The 20,109-nt window shown below is 32.2% G+C and overlaps 1 protein-coding gene across 1 annotated transcript; it reads left to right on the top strand.

The window, feature by feature from the left end:
* Positions 1–2,544: 2,544 nt before the first annotated feature.
* On the top strand, positions 2,545–5,059 carry LOC106367367 (nuclear intron maturase 1, mitochondrial-like). The gene has a single exon (XM_013807131.3). The coding sequence runs from the start codon at positions 2,687–2,689 to the stop codon at positions 4,817–4,819; it is 2,133 nt and encodes a 710-aa protein (XP_013662585.1). The 5' UTR covers positions 2,545–2,686; the 3' UTR covers positions 4,820–5,059.
* The last annotated feature ends 15,050 nt before the right edge of the window (positions 5,060–20,109 follow it).

The following is a 20,109-nucleotide window of genomic DNA, read 5'->3' as shown; positions in this document are numbered from 1 at the left end:
GATATATGTTTCTGTTTGGCACGAGGACAAATAGAACAATGAAAAGATGTTTTATTTCTTTGAGGAATTCCTAGTACATTGGAGATTGAATCAATCTTTTGTATTGCAGGATGTCCTAGTCCATTGTGCCACAAGGCAGAATCAAGAACAACATTAGCACAGAAACTTGACGGCCTTGTAGAGAGTTCACCAATAGAAGCTTCATCCAGAATGTAGAGGTTTGTGATTTCTTCACCCTGACTAATCATCAATCCCTTGGAAAGATCATGAATCATACAAGAGCCACTGTCAAACGCAACTCTATAAGCCAAGTCTCTTGTCATCTGACTGACACTGATGAGATTTAATCTGAAATCCAGAATATAGAGGACATTATTCAAGATTAAATTCTCATTTATCTTGACCTGTCCAGTTCTAATTATCTTCACTCCTAAACCAGTTGGTATGCTTACTAACTGATTAAGAGTTTCAGATAAATTCAGAAACTTGGTTCGGTCATGATACACATGGTGAGTTTCACCACTATCAGTGATCCAAGATACAGAGGGTAATACATTTCCAGTAGCTCGTAGAACTCCAACAAAGTATAGAGTGTTGGAAGAAAGAGTCATACCCAGGAGAGTTGTGATAGAACCTCCAGAAGTAGAAGCCACATTTTGATTTGGGTTACTGGAAAGCTGTAACTGAGTGTTGAAATACTCAATACTCCTTGAATCTGATCTTTGGACAGTGTATTCATCATGCATGTAGCAATAGAATCATTAGTATTGTCAGCAAGAGTCATATTTGCTACCACATGTTTCACTGGATTGGTTTGTTTCTCAGCAGCTGCCAATATTTTAGATTTGAAACCCGGTGGAAAACCATGAATCTTGTAACATTTATCCATAGTGTGACCGGAATAGCCACAATGAGAACACAGAGGCCTGCTTTGGCGATGAGACTGAGATGACTGAGCCGCATTGATTGAAGCTGGAGGAATCTCAGTTGTGACTTGAAAAGCAGATACATTCGAGATAGGATTAATGCTCTTTTTACTGTGATCTTGATCGAGAAGGTTGTAGACCTCAGCCAGATCTGGAACATTCTTTTTCATGATGATTTGACTCCGAGCATTGGAGTAAGAATCATTCAATCATGCTAGTAGCTTGATGATCTTAGCAAGCTCTGCCTTAGTATACGTCGCCTTGCAACAATCACAGTTTTGACAAGTCTTAACACAATCCGCTCCATCAAGCTCATCCAAAGAGTCTTCAGTTTGTGTAATACATAGCTAAATCCATAGAATCTTGATGGAGAGACCAGATTTCTTGAGTAAGATGATAAGATCTTGGCAAATTTGTGATGCGGAATCATGTCATCAGATCTTTCCAAATTTCAGAAGCATCATTAAACCTTAGTATACTTCCATAGATCTGCTTTGTCACAGAGTTAAGAATCCAAGACTTGACCATACTATTGCAACGAGACCAAATTCTATAATGAGGATGATTCTCAGGTGGCCTAGGTCACGAACCATCAACAAATGATAGATTGTTCTTCGCATCTGAGAGCAATAGTGATAGCTAGAATCTAAGTGCTATAGTTCCTACCGTCAGGTACCTCTGAGATAATGGATGCTCCAGGATTATCACCGTTTGTTAGGAAGTAAGGCGAGTACTGGATTCCATCAAAGTTAAACGATTCTGTTGGAATCAGATTTGGAATGTTCATCGGAATAGATGAGCTAGGATTTGTTGGAAATGGCATCGGAATGGTTGGATCTGGAACAGTCATCGTCGGAATAGATCGCCGATCTGCTCGTCTCGCCGGATTCGTCACTTTCGTCACTCAAGTAGCTACACGAACACCTTGACGCGAAGATTGACGAAGAGTAACCATTTTTGATGATGATAGAGGTCGATTTTGACGGAATAATCAAAATCAGAAGCTAGATAGTGAGGTGAAGAAACCGATGAATCTTGGTCAAAGAAAGCGGAAAAACGAAGATCGAGAGCTGAGTTTCGAGCTCAGCGCTCTGATAGCATAATAGAAGAAAAAAGTTTGTTGTATTGATTGTAACTGAATCTGTTACATTCGCTCTTTTAAATGAAAGAGTGTTTTCGGTATAAAGCATAACCGAATAAAATAGACTCGGTTTAACATAAACCCGACTATACATTTTGATATCTAATATCTATGAATCTCAACTAAATAATTAAATCTTGCGGTGATCAGCGACGAAGATTCTGAATTGCGGGTCTCGTTTAGAATCTATTTCCTTTCGATCCGAGGCTGGCCGTGTGTCTCTTTGTGACTGGAGGAGTTAGAGACAATTCTACAATCCGGACACGGTGGTTTAAATTTGTTTTGGTGGATTTCTTTTTCGTGTATACAGTAGATTATGTTTGGTAAAGTTCCTAAAGTGCTCATGGGTGATAGATAATATATCGATCAGCATTGTATATTTATGGTCAAATCTAGAGGTTGGTTTGATTAATATAATTTGAAGCTGAGCCCAAAATACTGTCCTCACCTGCATAATACTTTCTATGGCTTATATAGGGTTTAGGTCGAATTTCAAAACCTAAGCCTCGAATTGTTATTAACAGAAAAACATTGGGGCTAAACTAGGAAACATAATTTTACAAAACTTTTAAAAAGTCTCTCATATGATTCACACGTCTGTCTTCAGGTAGAGAGAGAAATGAGAAGAGTGACACATCATTCCATCCCACTGAGGAATATCGTCGAACACTTAAACTGCAAAACCTTCCTCAAACCAATATCTTCTCTCCCAAACCCAAAACGAGAATCACGAGAACCCTCCTCGACCCAAGACCCGTACTCCCTACTCAAGCAAGACCCGGTAGAAATCTGCCTCTCCCTCTGGGTCAAATCCTTCTCCTCTCCTCCCTCCTCCACTTTCTCCAACCTCACAGGCTTCCTCTCCAAATTCGACCTATGGATCCTCGCCTACCAGCGAACCTGCGCTCACGTCACCGGAACCTTCCCCCCGCGCAGCGCCATCCACTCCACCGCCCTCCGCTCGCTCCTCTCCCTCCAGCAAGCCGTCACGCGCCCCGGCGGCAAGTTCCGCTGGAACGACAAGATGAACCAGCTCGTGCGGAGCCCTCGCGAGAAAGGAGCCTCGGCGAGTGCGAATGCGAATGCCATGTCGAAAGGGGAGTTGAGGAGGATCATGGAGTCTGAAGAACCGATTTTTCAGGACCGTGTGGTTCACGAGGTGCTGTTGATGGTCGTGGAGCCGTTCTTTGAAGCTAGGTTTTCGAGTAAGAGTCATGGGTTTAGACCTGGGAGGAACCCACATACTGTGATTAGAACTGTTAGAAGTAACTTCGCTGGGTACTTGTGGTTTATTAAAGGTGATGTTAGTGAGGTTTTGGATCGTGTTGATGTTGATGTGGTGATGGGTTGTCTTCAGAAAGTTGTTAAAGATAGGAAAGTCCTCGGCTTGATCGAGTCTTCCTTGAGAATGGGTGATAAGAGAGTGACGATGAATCGTGTTGTTGAGGAAAATGGCAATGATGGTTTGGGAGCTAAGAGGAGGATTGAGCGTGAGAAGAGGATGAGGACGAAGAAGAAGATTTTGAATGAAGATGAGCCAAAGCCTGATCCGTATTGGCTGAGGACTTTCTACAGTTTTGCTCCTAAGGAAGCTGCGAAGGTGCCTTCTTATGGCTACTGTGGGATACTGAGTCCTTTGCTTGCTAATGTGTGTCTTGATGAGCTTGACCGGTTTATGGAGACGAAGATAGTTGAGTATTTTAAACCTTGTAAAGATGATTCTATATGGAAGGAGTCTATTGAAGATGGTTGTCATAACCCTGCCTGGCCAGAGTTTGTTCCCTCGAGTGGGAAGGAGAAGACTAGGAAGATGGATTACATTAGGCATGGAGGTTATTTCCTGATTGGGATTAGAGGGCCTAGAGAGGATGCAGTAAAGACGCGGAAGGAAGTCATTGAGTTTTGCGATAGAGTTTTCGGTTTGAGGTTGGATAATTCTAAGTTAGAGATTGAACATATAAGCAGGGGGATTCAGTTTCTCGACCACATTATCTGCCGTAGAGTTATTTACCCTACTCTGCGTTACACTGGAAGTGGAGGCAGCGTTGTGAGCAAGAAGGGGGTTGGAACGTTGCTCTCTGTGTCTGCTAGCTTAGAGCAATGCATCCGGAAATTTAGGCGGCTTGCTTTTGTTAAAGGAGACAAAGATCCCGAGCCTTTGCCTTGTAACCCGATGCTTTATTCAAGCCAGTCTCATAGTAACTCTCAGATGAATAAGTTTCTTGAAACAATGGCTGATTGGTACAAATATGCAGACAACCGCAAGAAGGCTGTTGGGTTCTGTGCTTATGTGATTAGAAGCTCTTTGGCTAAACTATACGCTGCAAGGTATAGGCTTAAATCTCGTGCCAAAGTGTACAGCATAGCCACAAGGGATCTTAGCCGTCCGTTAAGTGAGAGCAGCAATAACTCTGCACCTGAGTACTCTGATCTTCTCAGGATGGGACTAGTAGATGCTATAGATGGAGTTCAGTTCTCTCGCATGTCTTTTATTCCATCTTGTGATTATACTCCATTTCCTAGGAACTGGATACCAAACCATGAGCAAGTTTTGCAGGAGTACATCAAGCTGCAAGACCCTAAATTCTTCTGTGAGTTGCATAGGTCGATAAAACGCAAGGGCCTAACCTTGCCTCATGATGAGATCTCAGAGGTTGTGTGGGATTTTAAGACTCTTGGTGCTTGGAGATCAAAGTGTGAGAGTAAAAGAGAAGCAGATGATGGGTTGGAGAAAATAGACTCACCACTATGATTATATACCATGGCGTCTTTTAAAGAGTTGATCTTTGATACACCAGAGACAGTATATGCATCTTCCTTCACATTTAGCCATTGTTATATGTTGATTGGAAGCTCACTGTTATACTTCAAGGCATGAATTTCAGAACTTGGTCGTTCACATTATGATCCATTAATAGTTCTCTGTAAAAAGGATTTTCTTTATGATATTAATCTAACTTTCTGTTGATATGGAACAGTTTCTGTTTTTTAATATTTGCGTACATCATAAAGGGTATCAACTCTCGATCTGAAGTGCTGAAACTTTAAATGTTCATGACAGGCTTGTGGTATTAGCAAAAGTGATCTTCTCAGGGTCTTTCTCTTTGATGAAGATATCATTCACAGGAACCCATATCATGAGTTCCTCGCTTTTGACTCCGGTTCTCTACAAATGCAGTTATCTTCGTGTCATATATCACTCTTTACGACCTAGTGAGCTGAATGTATGCTAAATCTTGTTTCTCATCCTCATCCACACAAACCCTTTTGCAATATAATAAAACATTATGGGGTTTGAATGTTTGATGATGTGTTTTAGAACGTAAATGGAACATGATATCTGTGTGGTGAGCATTCTCAGTCCCTTTTTTGGCTGCATGACAACCCTATTAATTAAAGTCATTCTAAGTAATTTCTCTTAATTAAATGAGTTTATTTTTTGGTTAATTTATTTGATATGATCTTTTGCTTGAGAGGTTCCATGGTTTCTCTGTTAAATGATTCCAGGACTTGCTTCCCAGATTCACTTATATGGGAAATAATGGTTTACAGTCTCAGATAATCTCATTTTCAGGTTTTCCTCTAATCACTTGAAGCCTATTCAAGTGTTCTCTTATTGTATACCTGAAATTGTTTGTATAAACAATGATATGTTCTTGTTTATACTCCATCATGTGAGTTTTATTATGTAATGATTGCAATATACTGGATTACACATGACAACGAAATTAACTCAACTAATTATGTAACGTGTTTGAAATAAAATAGAATTCTAAGCAAATCAATATCTTCTAATCTATTAATTTAGAATCATACTTTTTATCTACTACTAGGTGATTTTTCCGTGCTCATGCTAGGATATAAATATTTCTAAAGTAAATATACTATAATAATTGATTGCTATTTACTTTTAATTTTAAATTAATTTATAATTTGTATGCATCATTTATATTAATAATATTATATTACTTTAATTATACATATGATTTTATATATGTTACTAGGGTCGGCCCGCCCTACGGACGAGATATTAGTTAATTTGATATTCACTAAATGCTCGAGTTGAAATTTGTTTTAAGATTCAAGAATTTGGTTATCTTTTATGTCTTACTTATTAGTATGCGGTGGTATAGTTGTTTTTCGATTATTCTTGCTTTGGTATTGTATCAAATTAACTAATTGTCCAACTCATAATTATAGATGTATAAATGTGGATTTGTGATAAAGTTTGATGACAATACTGTTTTTTTTTTAATTATTATTCATAGTGGAGTGTGCATGTGTCAGAAAGAGGCCTATAACAACTTTTATGTTTTTGTGTATGGATTTTAAATATATATTATTTTGTATAATGCATACTTGCTCTACAACATTTGCTTGTAGACTAAAAAAATTGTTTTCTATATTTTTAAAAGAAAAAATATTTAGTCTAAAATATAACATGAACATATTTATTGACTATATATAGAAGTTGGATGTTATTTTAAAATGACATATGTATGGAGATTTTTCAACCATTACTTCACTGTCACAAAACATTTATAACTGTAAATACCTTCTTTTAAAAGCAAAACTAATAAAAGCGTGTACAACAAATGTATTTTGATATATATTATATGCATCAAGTTATAAAGGTTGGAAACATTGCAAAACTGTTTGGAGCAAAGTTTTAAATTTCACGATCTTCATCTTGACGTCAGTTCAGTGTCGGCCCTGGCCACAAGCAGAAGAAGCATGGGCTTCCAGCTGACACGATAATAAGTATTTTCGCGGCAACATATTTATAAAAAGTGACTTTAGCCTAGTAGTTCTAAGAGAAATTACCAGTGCTAGAGGTGCTGGGTTCAATTACCCTTAACTGCATTCATTTATTTTGGCCCTAAATATAAAATGGGACACGTGTCACTCCCAGAACGCACGAATTGATGACGTGGCTTCACGGGAGAGAGGCGAACATTTCTTTATATATATAGATATCTAATCGATTTTGTTGTTTTTATGGTCTATTAGTTATCATTTGGGTAAATTGGATTGCATATCTGAATTCAACTATAATATTTTTTATTCTATGTATCAAAATTTTGATTAATTTCTTATTTGCATTTAGGTGGTTGTTGTCTTAGATATGTAAATATATTTTATGAAGATTATGTATAACTTAAGATATATTGTGTTTAGAATGAAATAAAAAAAATAAACTAAAGTGTCTAATTCCAAATTACATAAATTAATATAATGATAATATTATGAATATTTTACAAAAGAACTAAGTTGAAATAGTTGGTTAATATTTTATTTTCATTTTTAATATGTTTTGAGTTGTCCTATGATTTATATTTATAAAATAAATTACAATTCTTATAAAATTATATATTTTTATTGTAGTTAAATCTATGATCTTAGATATAATTTGGATTAGTCGAGTCACCCATGTTGTGAATATATTGAGTTACATATATTCTTTAAAATTCAAAATGAGCAGTAAACAAAATTGTGATTGTATTTGAAAATAATATTATATAAGTAAAATATAATTTATTGATATTTTTTTTTGTAACTGAAAGATATTATATTCAACTAAATATTAACAAAATAAATAAAACATTTCAATATTACTAATTATAAACTATTCTGCCAATTAAACATATATAAGTATATATTACTTAATTATCTTATGTAATCATCTAAAAAATAGGTAGAAATAAAAATATTTTATAACTTTTAATTTTTCTGTATTGTTTAAAATTATGTTTTAAAAGAAATAATATTTTTTCTAATCTCTATAATATTATTTGAGAAGTCAGTTTCTTATAAATTGTTTATCTGTGTAAATTATTTTTAATGAAATCACATTATATACAAATTTTTATTTTTCATCTAAGAAAATATAGATATAAAGAAAGTATTTTATTACTTTAAAAGTATATTCTATGTTATTTAAAAATATTTTTTAAATGTAATATTACTATTTTGTAAACTTTTCCTTTTTATGAAATCATATTATATATACATATATTTTTCGTATTTCAATTCGTTTTTTTTTACTTTATAAAATTTTCCTTTTTTATTATATGTATATGTTTTTTTGGAAAATTTTAAAAAGTAAACTAAATAAAAAATAAGTAATAGTATTTGAAATTAAAATTAATTCATAAAATGTATCAGTGTAATCAACCATCGTGAGAGTTAACACATAGGAAACTGACTTATCAAATAATATTATAGAGATTAACAAGTCATAATGGTATCACGTAAAAAATTAATTAATATGACATATTTGATTATTTACAGTAATAATAAACAACTATAAATTTGAATTATAGTTTTTTAATTATAACAAAATCTGTTGAAAAAGAATCAAACAAAATCTTACTTAAATATTTAAATATTTTTTATAAAATAACATATTAATAAACTTTGTAATTAGTAATATAATATTATTATAAATAAATCTTAACTTAAATTTTAGTATAAAACAAGAAAATGACAATTATATACTATTTTGTAAATTATATGAATTATATATGAAAATTATATTAAATAGGTAAATTAATAAATTTTATATTTTTTAACTGTTTCATTTAAATAAATTAGGTTAAACTTGTATATCTACAATTATATATTATCTTTTTAGTTATTTTGAAACTCTCAATAATATAATATATTGTTTAAAAATGTTTATATACAAAAATATAATAGTATATAATAACCTTTAGTTCATATACTTTTTAAAAAATATATGTTATTAGAAAATTATGAGATTTTAGTAATTCATTTAAATATTAATGACAACTAAATTTTTAATTATAAATTTGTTTTTATTTTAACAATAAAAAAATATTTTGAGAAAATTTTAAAAAATATTACCAAAAATTTAAATATTATTTTTAGAAATAATATATTAATGTAGTAACAAAAAAGAAATTCAAAATAATATTTTAATGTTCCAAACTCAAAAATAGTTGTGTAATTTTCCAAAGTTTTCTTGAGAAAATATAAAATTTTGAAAATAAATATTCAAACTCAAAATGAAAATATTTCAAATTTTACAAAAATAAAATAATAGATAGTAAAAATAATTTTTTGAAATGCACCACAAAAACACTAAGTATATATGTTGTAAAAAGTAAAGCAATCTAATATTTTGAAGTCTTAATTTAGAAAAGAGGATAAAAGTTAATATCATAACATCCAAAAATATATTATATCAATAAAAATTACTAAAATAATATGATAGATAATACTATGTATAAAATTTACTAAACCAATAGGGCTATATTATTTAAACAAAACAATGTTTTTACTTATAAATCCTGTAAAATACTAAAATGATATATGTTAAATATAAACTATCTTAAGCATATTTATTTTCTATAATATAAATAAAAATTTAAAATATATTATATGCATTTAAATAAAAAAATATTTTGAAGGAAGTTCTCTATTTGATTATTTCATACTGTTATTTTATTGTACCTAACTCAAAAATATATTAGTACGTAAAAAAATTAATAACAAAGTAAAATATAGTAAACAAATCACTATGTATTAATAATGCTGAATAAGAAATATAAACAACAATATTATAGAGTTACATAATATATAACACTAAAATGGAAATTATATATTTAAAATATTTTTTATAATATCAAACACATTTATAAAATGGAAAAATATATGCATGGACATACGGGTTAAAATCTAGTTATCTATTAAAAGAAAATTACACATTGAAAATAACCTCAATTTCATGTGGAATATTACTAAAAATGCCATTCCTTTTAAACTAAAACCTAGAACTCTCATTATTTTAGTCATTTAACAAACTCTTAGATGTTATAATATATCACTTACTAAATTTATAGTCTAAATAGTTAAATCACCCCTCAAACTACTATAACACCTAAAACTTGTACGAGTGTATACAACATAATAGGAACTGTATTTAATTGAAGAGGTCAAGTTGGTCAAATCAGACAATACAAAACAAAACTACTTACAAACTTTAAACTAGATAGAATGAAAATGCTTATGAATCTGTTACACAACCATGACCAACATTTTCAATTTACTTTATTGAAAATGAAATTTTCCAATCTTTAATACGATCATCATAACTTCACTTCTAATTTGTCATATAAACAAATTCTACACGTTATAAACCAAATTACAGTTTGTAACCGAACCGGTTACATATAAACCAAATTCTACATTCTATACAATTCAAATTTGCATTTGTGTATACCAAATACTGTATTATATACAAAACGATTTTTTAATTAAAGTACACCAAATATTGCCAATATTTTTCAGAATTAGGCATTTTTCACTCACAACTAACTTAGGGGGCGACTGGTTTTCCCGCTACCACCCGCAAACGCAGCTTTTACGGGTGACTTATGACTGGTTAACTACCTAATGCGGTAACAGTCACATAATAAATTAACAATATTTACATTTAATATAATTATAAAAATATCAAAAATCATAAAATTATAATAAATATAAAATTTATATTTAGAAAGTTATAATTTTAATTTTTGAAAATTTATTGAAATTGCTTTTATTAAAAAAATTTATAATATTAATTAAAATATAATAGATATATTTTAATATTTTCATAATTTTAATTTTAAATTTTTTATTAAATTTTTTTACTTTTGTATATATATTGAAAAAAAGAAAAAAAATTTACCCTCCCGCAACCGCAAACGCTAGCTGGAGCCAGCTTTTGAATTTATGAGATTCGGAGCGGTTTGAAACGGTTTAAAACGATTTGAGTGATTGTTGCAAACCACCGACAACCGCTACCAACCGCAAAAGCTGCGTTTGCGGATGGTAGCGGGAAAACCAGTCGCTCCCTTAATATCAAATCCAATCCTAAATAGTAAAGCAATATTTCATACAAACAGATAATCCTAATAGATTATACTGTGCACTTTTAGATATTTAATTATTCATTTCAATTAATTCCCAAGAACATTTCTAACCCTTTTTCTTTTTGTTTCAGAGGTATGGCTGTATCTCGTATGGGTAATGATCTTCTTCAGTAATAGTTTTTTGTAATACTTTTCTTATCCACCATGTTATTGTATCATGGAACCGAATGAAAACAAAATAAACAACAAAGGTTAGTCATGCGTTTGTTCAATAAAGCTCATTGGATATTTTGAAAACTAAATAACATAAGACACTAAAGCTCATTGCACTATGATAACAATAAACCTTACATTTCATGTTGTAATTATTTACTTGTATCAATGAGGCGTATCAAAACATCAAACATGTTATTGTAGAAGTACTGTAATGTAGCATGATCTTATAGAAGTGTATTGTATTCTTTACGAGATTAGGAAACCTTTGCTTCAAGGAAAAAAAATATTTATATTAGAAATAACATCCTAACTGACATATTAAAAAACTGATTATCAGATTAACCAGCTTCATGTCTTAGCCAAAAAAATGATTAAATTAATCAAGTCTCAGACATTAGCTTTTAAGCAAACCAATACATCAAACAAGTTATATTCCCCTAAGATAATAACCTAAAATGAAACTATTTCAACTCAGCACATTGTAAAATCATTTTCAACACAACAAATACCATGTAAAAAAACACGGGTCCAAAGGCAAAAACAAACAGTACAAGCATAATAAATGTGAACAAACAAAAAAAATACTCAATATTATAAGGAATACCAACATAAGCCATAAGTCAAAATCTGTTACTCATTTGAACTGTAATAACACAATCAATACAACGAATATGATTCATCAGGAACGAAAAAAACCCTCAATCCAATGGCAGACAGAAATAGAACTCATGAGTATCAAAACCCACATAAATCTGAATCAAAACTATACGTAAACACACAGAAATAACAGTTTCAAGTAAGAATCAAAAACACAATAAAACACATTAAACCAGATCAAATCTACTGGATATTGATACAAAACAGAGTAATAAAAAGAATAATATTGTCTTAAACTTTATTCTGGTTTTATTATTCTTTAAAGTAATTTGGTTGGTCTTATTTCTCGATATCAATTTCATGAGTTTCATCAAGTTATTACATCAAGCTGCATTTACAACAAACCACTGATCCTCAACTACCTTCACAATTGGTAACACCCGCACGCGACTGTGCTGATCAAAATCTAGTTGATGATTATTTTGCATGCAGTAATACTGTTGATGTTTCATTTTTTTGAATGAAAAAAGTTTCATGAGTCCGATTCGTCAACAACATTAAGAACGTAAACATCTTGACTATATACCATGAACTTATATACAAGAATTATGCATTTTCATTAGTATACTAATAATATGATGTCAATCGAATTGGCCGACCCAAAAATTAAGCCTAATTAAACTCTATAAATTAATATTATATTAATTAATAAATATAATAAATTAATTTGGTTCTCAATTAAAGGGATTAAAATATGGCATAAATAGAAAATGATAAGTTGATATTTTTTAGAAATAAATTATGTAGAATATGGTTTCGGTAAAATCATAAAATTATTAACATACATATACAATTTATAGAAATATAAAAACATTGTAGTATTTGTTTTCTATTTACAACAAAGTGTGTTTTCAAAAACAATTAACACTTCATAATATTTAGATAATATTTAACCAGATTATAAAAAAAAACATATTTAGTATATATCTGATATATACAAAATAATATAATAAAAATAATATGAAAGCCAAGACTCTAAAATTTAAACATTGTATAAACGGTGAGATCAATTATTCTTATTATCTTACAAATATACATATGTTTACATATATAAATTTAAGAGGATTATTAATTAAACTTCATAAATCAATAAATTATCCTAGTTCCAATATTATTAATTAATATAGGTTTACTAGATTTTAAAGTATTTCTCTGTATTAATAGGGCTATAAGGTTATTCGAGATGGTATACTCTAGTGTTGTAGTCACACTATAGGGCTATAAGGTTATTCGAGATGGTATACTCTAGTGTTAATAGTAGGGGTTATTGGTTGGTGTATTTTGATGGATTTGAAAATCTAAACTAAATCTAGTGTTATTGGTTCTATGATTTTAAAATATGTATTAAAATCACATGTTATTCGTTTAATGATTCATAAATTGTAATTCAAATCAAGTGTTATTCAATCATACGGATTTACTAATAGATTTGATTTCATAATGTATTTAAATGCAAAATTATTTGTTAAAAATACAAAGGCTCAAATCCGAGGGAAAACCTCTGGATTTGTAAATATTAATCCGAGAGAATTTAAAAATTTGTATACTTTACTTGGATTTATAAATATTGTATGGATTTCTAAATAAATCAAAATATATAAACCAATAACACCTCCTAAGATACAAGATCACATAATTATATGGGCCTAGTACATCCAGATTTTTGAATTAGTGGACCCATATGCGAACGGTTTGACTCAACATTTTCATGATGGTTGTTTTATTGGTTTTTAGATTTTGGTTTTTGGTTTTTAGTTTTTGGATTTTAGCTTTTAGTTTTAAATTTTTGGTTTTTAGTTTTGCAGTAGATTTAGATTTTTAAAAAACTTGGATGGTGATATTAGATTTTTGTTTTTAGTTTTTGGTTTTTGCAATACTAAGTAAAACCAAAAAATAGGAAATATAGCTTATATGTATCAAAAATATTTTTTTTTTGTGATGACTAACTTCGAATGATTAAGTTTATTTTATTGATAAATATAGGAGTTATTTTTTTACATCAGTTTATTATTATACAAAAATAACATTCAAATATAATAATAGTTTTAGTAAAATAAAGATTTTTATGGTTAGCATAAATGTAATTTACTATATTAAATAAAAACGTGTGATAATTTTATTCAATATTGTTATAATTTTAGTATTTCCTATAATATTATTCAATATTGTTATAATTTTAGTATAACTAAGCTGTGTTATATTAAGAAAAGATGTAATATGCCTTACGTGTGCCTTAGCTATTATATAGATGTGCTCAGGGATTATTATTAGCAATCAAGAATGCCTTAGGTAAAGTGTGTTACGTATTATCCATATCATAGTACCAAAATGCCTTACGTAAGTTATATTTGTAATAATGCATAAATGTAAAAAAAGTTTATAGCAAGAAAACTAGAAAAAGTTGATTTTTGTTTTTTGTTTAGAAATTGACAGTTATTTAAAAATTAGTTTTCTTAATTTTCAGAAAACCATTTATCAAAAAGTTTGATCGGGTAAAAAATGGTTTTTGGAAAAAACAAAAACTTAAAAATATTCTAGAAACTAGAAAAATCAAAGGGAATTGGACTGTATAACCTTCAAACAAATTATAATTCATTAGATAACTAAAACCTCTAACTTTTATCTACAATATATATATTTTATGTAATAATGTTATATTACCCTTCAATTCTAACATGTGCAACTTGCGAAAAATTATTTATTAAAATAAATATTAAAGAAATGATTTAATAAATTATGATTATCATTGGTGCATATCTATTTCTTTTCTTCTTCTTCTTCCTCTTCTTCTCCAATCTTTGTTTTTTTTTCATACATACGAACACAAACCACTTCATCTCAAGACGAAGAAAGAGCATGGATTCTTGGTTTGTGGAATTGAGTTTGGAAGAGAAGATGTCACCGTAGAAAACGACGAGGTGACATCATGATTTCTTTTTTTTGAGTTTCTTTAATGTTGTTGATCTTGATTTTTTCATTGTTATTTAAATTGTTATAGTATGCTGTATTGATATGGTATGGTGAAGAATAATTACGCTGGACCAGTGCATGCATGTATCACCATGTTTGCAAAAAGAGGAAGATGTGAAGAAGATGAACTCACCGACTATACTATATGTAGTGAAAGAAAATTATAATCTAGTGCAATTCTTATATTTTTGTACCATTCGCAAGTACCAAACTAAATAGTATGCTACGGTTCTTGTATTATTGTACCATTCACAAGAAATGGAATAACACTTACATCTCTACTTTTCACTTACATTGACAAACATATATATTTCTTGTTACTCTATACATGTCACCTACACATATACAATCAGTATTACTATCACCATGGATTGTTTGATAAATTCATTATTTAGCAATTTCTAGTTTTCAACTAAATGTACTATACTATGTATTTTGTTCTATACTACTTGGGTTTAGCGTTTATACTTGGGTTTAGGGTTTAGTGATTAAGATTTAGGGTTTAGTATTTGGAAGGTGGGGGTTGAAGTTTGGGTTTAGTGACTGTATTATGTATGTTCCATTGACGATTAATAAAGAGTGTTCTATTTTACTCACCAGTTTGTACTATACTATGTATTTTGTTTCATTCTATTTGAGTTTAGAGTCTATGCTTGGGTTTATGGTTTAGTGATTAGGATTTAGGGTTTAGTATTTAGAAGGTGGGGGTTTAGATTTGGGTTTAGTGATAGCATTTTTGGGTTTAGTATTCAAAATTTAGGTATGAGTTTAGCATTGAGGAGTTGTGTGTTGGATTGGAGTCCTATACTATTCAAAATTAGGTCTGGATTTAGTTTAATATATACTATTTTCAGATTTTGATAATTGGGGTTTGAGGTTTATATTTGGATTTAGGGTTCAGTAATTAGGGTTTAGGGTTTAGATGGAAGGGTGATGTTTAAAGTTTATGATTTATTATTTAGGAGCTGAAGTTTGGAGTAAAGTTTAGTATTTACTAGGGGGGTGATTGGTAGTTGCTGTAGGTGCTGTCCACAGCCCTATTTATTTCCACAGCACCAAATTCAGAGCAATCAAGCTTTAAATTTTTTTTTGAAACCACAGCTCTTAAAATATCCTACAGCTGTACAAGTGCTCTGCAGAGCCAAATATCCAAAGCAATTTTTTAGTGCTTCAATAAAATTCTACAGCAATAAAATCTAAAGCCACAGCAAAAAGTCTACAGATTTTTTTCTACAGCAAAATATTTAAAGCTACAGCCATTACCAATCGGACCCTAGATGTGAGTGGATTTGAAATCCTATTATATTTCAGCGATATGGTATAGAAAAATCAGATGCATATTTATGTGGAAAAGAAGTTTGTAGTGTTGGTTGTATTACATGTGATAACTAATTGTGGAGTGTCAAATTGTTGATGTCATCAATTTCTTCTCTCTATTACCGGTAACTTGAACAAAAAAAAAATAGCATCGGATAAAACTTGACATAATTGTTATGGACTTAATTATGTCAAAATCAATATTTTGCACTTAATTTCCTTTTCAAACTTGGTCATCTTGCAAATTCTCCCAAAAATCAAACTATCAAACTTTGATTCTCATGGGTTGGTTGTTTTTTGGCGTCAGTTATAAATTTATAAATAACGTCAAGATGATGCTGATTGTAAGATCATGACAAAGGTCAAATATTTTACGATTTTATTTCAAAAAGTAGAAAATTTAGTTATGTTGGAATTATGCTTTGGTGCTTCCAGAAATTCGTATAAACTTTTGAAAGTTTTAATTCACTTTGCCGTCCACAAAATCTATTTGTTCTGAGATATATATATATATATATATATATATATATATATATTTTTTTTTTTTTTGGTGTAAAGTTCTGAGATATAATTGCCTACCAAATCAAGCATATTCACAGTACAAATGATTAAAGGGTATAATATAAGATGCCTCCAGAACAACCAACACAAAATCCTGTGTTTATTCCTCGAATCTAAACATGGCCAACAAAAATATATAAAAGACAAGGCACATAATAAAAACGAACATGCATATCCATTTGCATATGCATTAACGCGTACATGTTGCCATAAAGACTTTAATAAATAGTTGTCAAAACAAAAACAGACTTTATTGAATAGAATGTCGACATGTAAATATATCGTAGATAGCATGACAATCACGTGAATTTATAAAATGGGACAGTGTGTCTGATGACTCAACATCTGCAAGGTAACATGGTGAAAGCCTGTTAAAAAGTATAGTTTCAGAACCATAGCTTTAATCAATTAAGATCAAAACAATCATTCATGTGTGGTTCGTACAATATTGAAATGTTACTCATACAATATTCCAAGAGTTACTTTCGTTTATTGAAATGTAATCATACAATATTCCATTTCCCAAATGAGAATTTCTAATTCAGTATCAGTATGCAAAAGTATGAGGTTGCATATTATATTGTTAATATGCCCTCACCGATCCATTGAAACTATCAAGTGTTGAACCAACTATGTCACGAAAATATATATCATATTCTTTCCATAAGCCATCTAATGTATATGGCACCATCTCCCCCATTTGACCTAACGTTGTTATGCTCTAAACGTTCGTAGATAACTTGCCCCATGTTTGATCAATTATTTCAGATATTTGGACTTCTTCCTATAAGAATGATCTCGTCTTTGCAATTTTGAGGGTCTCCTGAAAATCTTGTGAATAATAGGGGAAATCGTGTGTTATTACTTGAATCAAAGTGTTCCCTTATATAGGGGATTACAAGATAAGGATAAAAGGAAAGAGTACAAATCCTAAGCTAAAAGGAAATAAGAAATATCCTTAAAGATAAACATGAAAGGGAAATGGAAACTTCTAATCCCTAAGGTCGGTCCACGCATTGGCCGCCTCTCTCTCCTATCCGGATGCGGTCTTGGACTTGGGCCTGGACGCATCCTACTTGGTCGGTTACTCCTTGGTATGGTTACTAGCAATCCACATTATTCATAACACTCCCCCTTGGATGCTATAACCATATGGGCTCGTATCATGCACGATGTTGCCTCGTTAAAACCTCTCTAGGAAAACCAAAAACCCAAGGTGGGAAAAATGGAAACCATAGACAGGAAAAAGAGTACAACGCATGACACTCCCCCTGATGAAGGCATCACTGAAGATCCTTCAGCCGGCACATCCCTATCTGATTAACCAGCTTCCTGAACGTTGAGGTTGGCAGAGACTTGGTGAAGAGGTCGGCTGAGTTGTCACTGGATCGAACTTGAACTACTTGAACCTCCTTTGCCTTCTGCAAGTCGTGGGTGAAGAAGAACTTGGGCAGGATGTGCTTTGTCCTGTCTCCCTTGATGTATCCTTCCTTGAGCTGAGCAATGCACACTGCATTGTCCTCGTAGATGATCATTGGCTCCTCCTTCTCTTGTCCCACGGCCAGACCACTCTCTCTTAAGACATGGCCGGTCATGTTCCTCAACCAAACAAGCTCACGGCTTGCCTCATATATGGCTATGATCTCGGCGTGATTGGATGATGTGGCCACTAAGGTTTGCTTAGTAGAACGCCAGCATATTGCGGCTCCACTGTTTATAAACACATAACCTGTTTGAGATCTAGCCTGGTGTGGGTCGGATAAGTAGCCAGCATCTGCATATCCCACCAAACTCTCTCCTGGCCGGTTGGTGTAGAACAAACCGAGATCCTTTGTCCCTTGCAGATATCTGAACAGATGTTTCACTCCGTTCCAGTGCCTTAAGGTCGGATATGAACCAAATCTAGATAGTAAGCTCACGGAAAAGCTGATGTCCGGTCTAGTATGACTAGCCAAGTACATTAAGGCCCCAATGGCACTTAGATAAGGCACCTCCGGTCCGAGTGCTTCCTCGTCCGGCTTCTTAGGTCCGTATGGATCCTTCTCAAGGTCTAAGGACCTCACGATCATAGGACTCGCCAAGGGGTGAGCCTGGTCCATATTGAATTGCTTGAGTATCTTTTCTGTATAAGTTTCTTAGTGCACAAGGATTCCTTTCTCCATATACTCAAACTGTAATCCCAAACAGAACTTAGTTTTCCCTAAGTCTTTCATCTCGAACTCTTTCTTTAAACACTCAACGGTTCTCTCCAGGGGTTCCTATTATATTCAGGTAATCCACATAAACTGACATTATCACAAAGCCCTTGCTGTCGAATTTCTTTATGAATATACATGGACTTATTGGATCATTCTTATAACCCTCTTTCACTAGGTACTCGGATAACCTATTGTACCATATTCGACCTGATTGCTTTAAACCGTATAAGGCTTTATTCAACTTAATGCAATGTTGTTCTCGAGAACCTCTCTTATCTTTGAGCTCAATACCCTCTGGAATTCTCATATGAATTTCATTATCCAGTGGTCCGTATAAGTATGCAGTTACTACATCCATTAGGCGTAAATCTATGTTCTCTTTCACGGCCAGACTGATTAGATATCTCAATGTAGTTGCATCCACCACAGGGGAGTAAGTCTCCTCATAGTCTATTCCTGGTCTTTGTGAGAATCCTTGTGCTACAAACCGTGCTTTGTATCTCACTACTTCTCCTCTCTCGTTTCTCTTCCTTACAAAGACCCATTTGTATCCCACTGGTTTGACATCTCTTGGTGTCAAGATTATAGGGCCAAAGACGCCTCTCTTTCTCAATGATTCTAACTCCACGTTTATAGCTTCTTTCCATTTGATCCAATCTGATCTTAGCATGCATTCTTGTATGGACGTGGGTTCTAGATCCTCATCTTTATCCATGATCTCAAGTGCTACCTTATATGCAAACAAATCATCAACGTTGATATCTTTTCTGTTCCATTGTTTTCCAGACATTACATGGTTTATAGAGATCTCTTGGTTGTCCGGCTCTTGTGTCCCGTGAAGTCCAGTGTCCCGGACCTCACTATGAGGAACGACCGGATCATCGGGTGTGGCCGGCTCACTTGTCTCGACCGTTCTGGTCGGCTCGGCCGGTCCATCTATGTCCTGGACGGTTTCCTTGATGCTCTCGGATCCAGCACCTCTCATGGACTTCCGAGGCTGTTTGTCTTTGGAACCAATTGATCTACCACGTTTTAAACGTTGCTTAGACTCTGTAGCCACTTGACATTGTCCATTCTGGATGTCTAATCATATAGGTGCATTACAAGCCGGGATGTGTGATATTGTTACTCTATTTGGGTCAGCAAATGTATCTGGCAGTTGATTAGCTAGCTCTTGAAGATGTATAATCTTTTGGACTTCTATATCACAATCTTTAGTCCGAGGATCTTGCCAAGATATGGAT

This window comes from Brassica napus, chromosome A9, assembly GCF_020379485.1.
Source record: "Brassica napus cultivar Da-Ae chromosome A9, Da-Ae, whole genome shotgun sequence".
Taxonomy (NCBI): Eukaryota; Viridiplantae; Streptophyta; class Magnoliopsida; order Brassicales; family Brassicaceae; genus Brassica; species Brassica napus.
The sequence above is the reverse complement of the archived record's forward strand: the minus strand, read 5'-3'. Positions and strand labels throughout refer to the sequence as shown.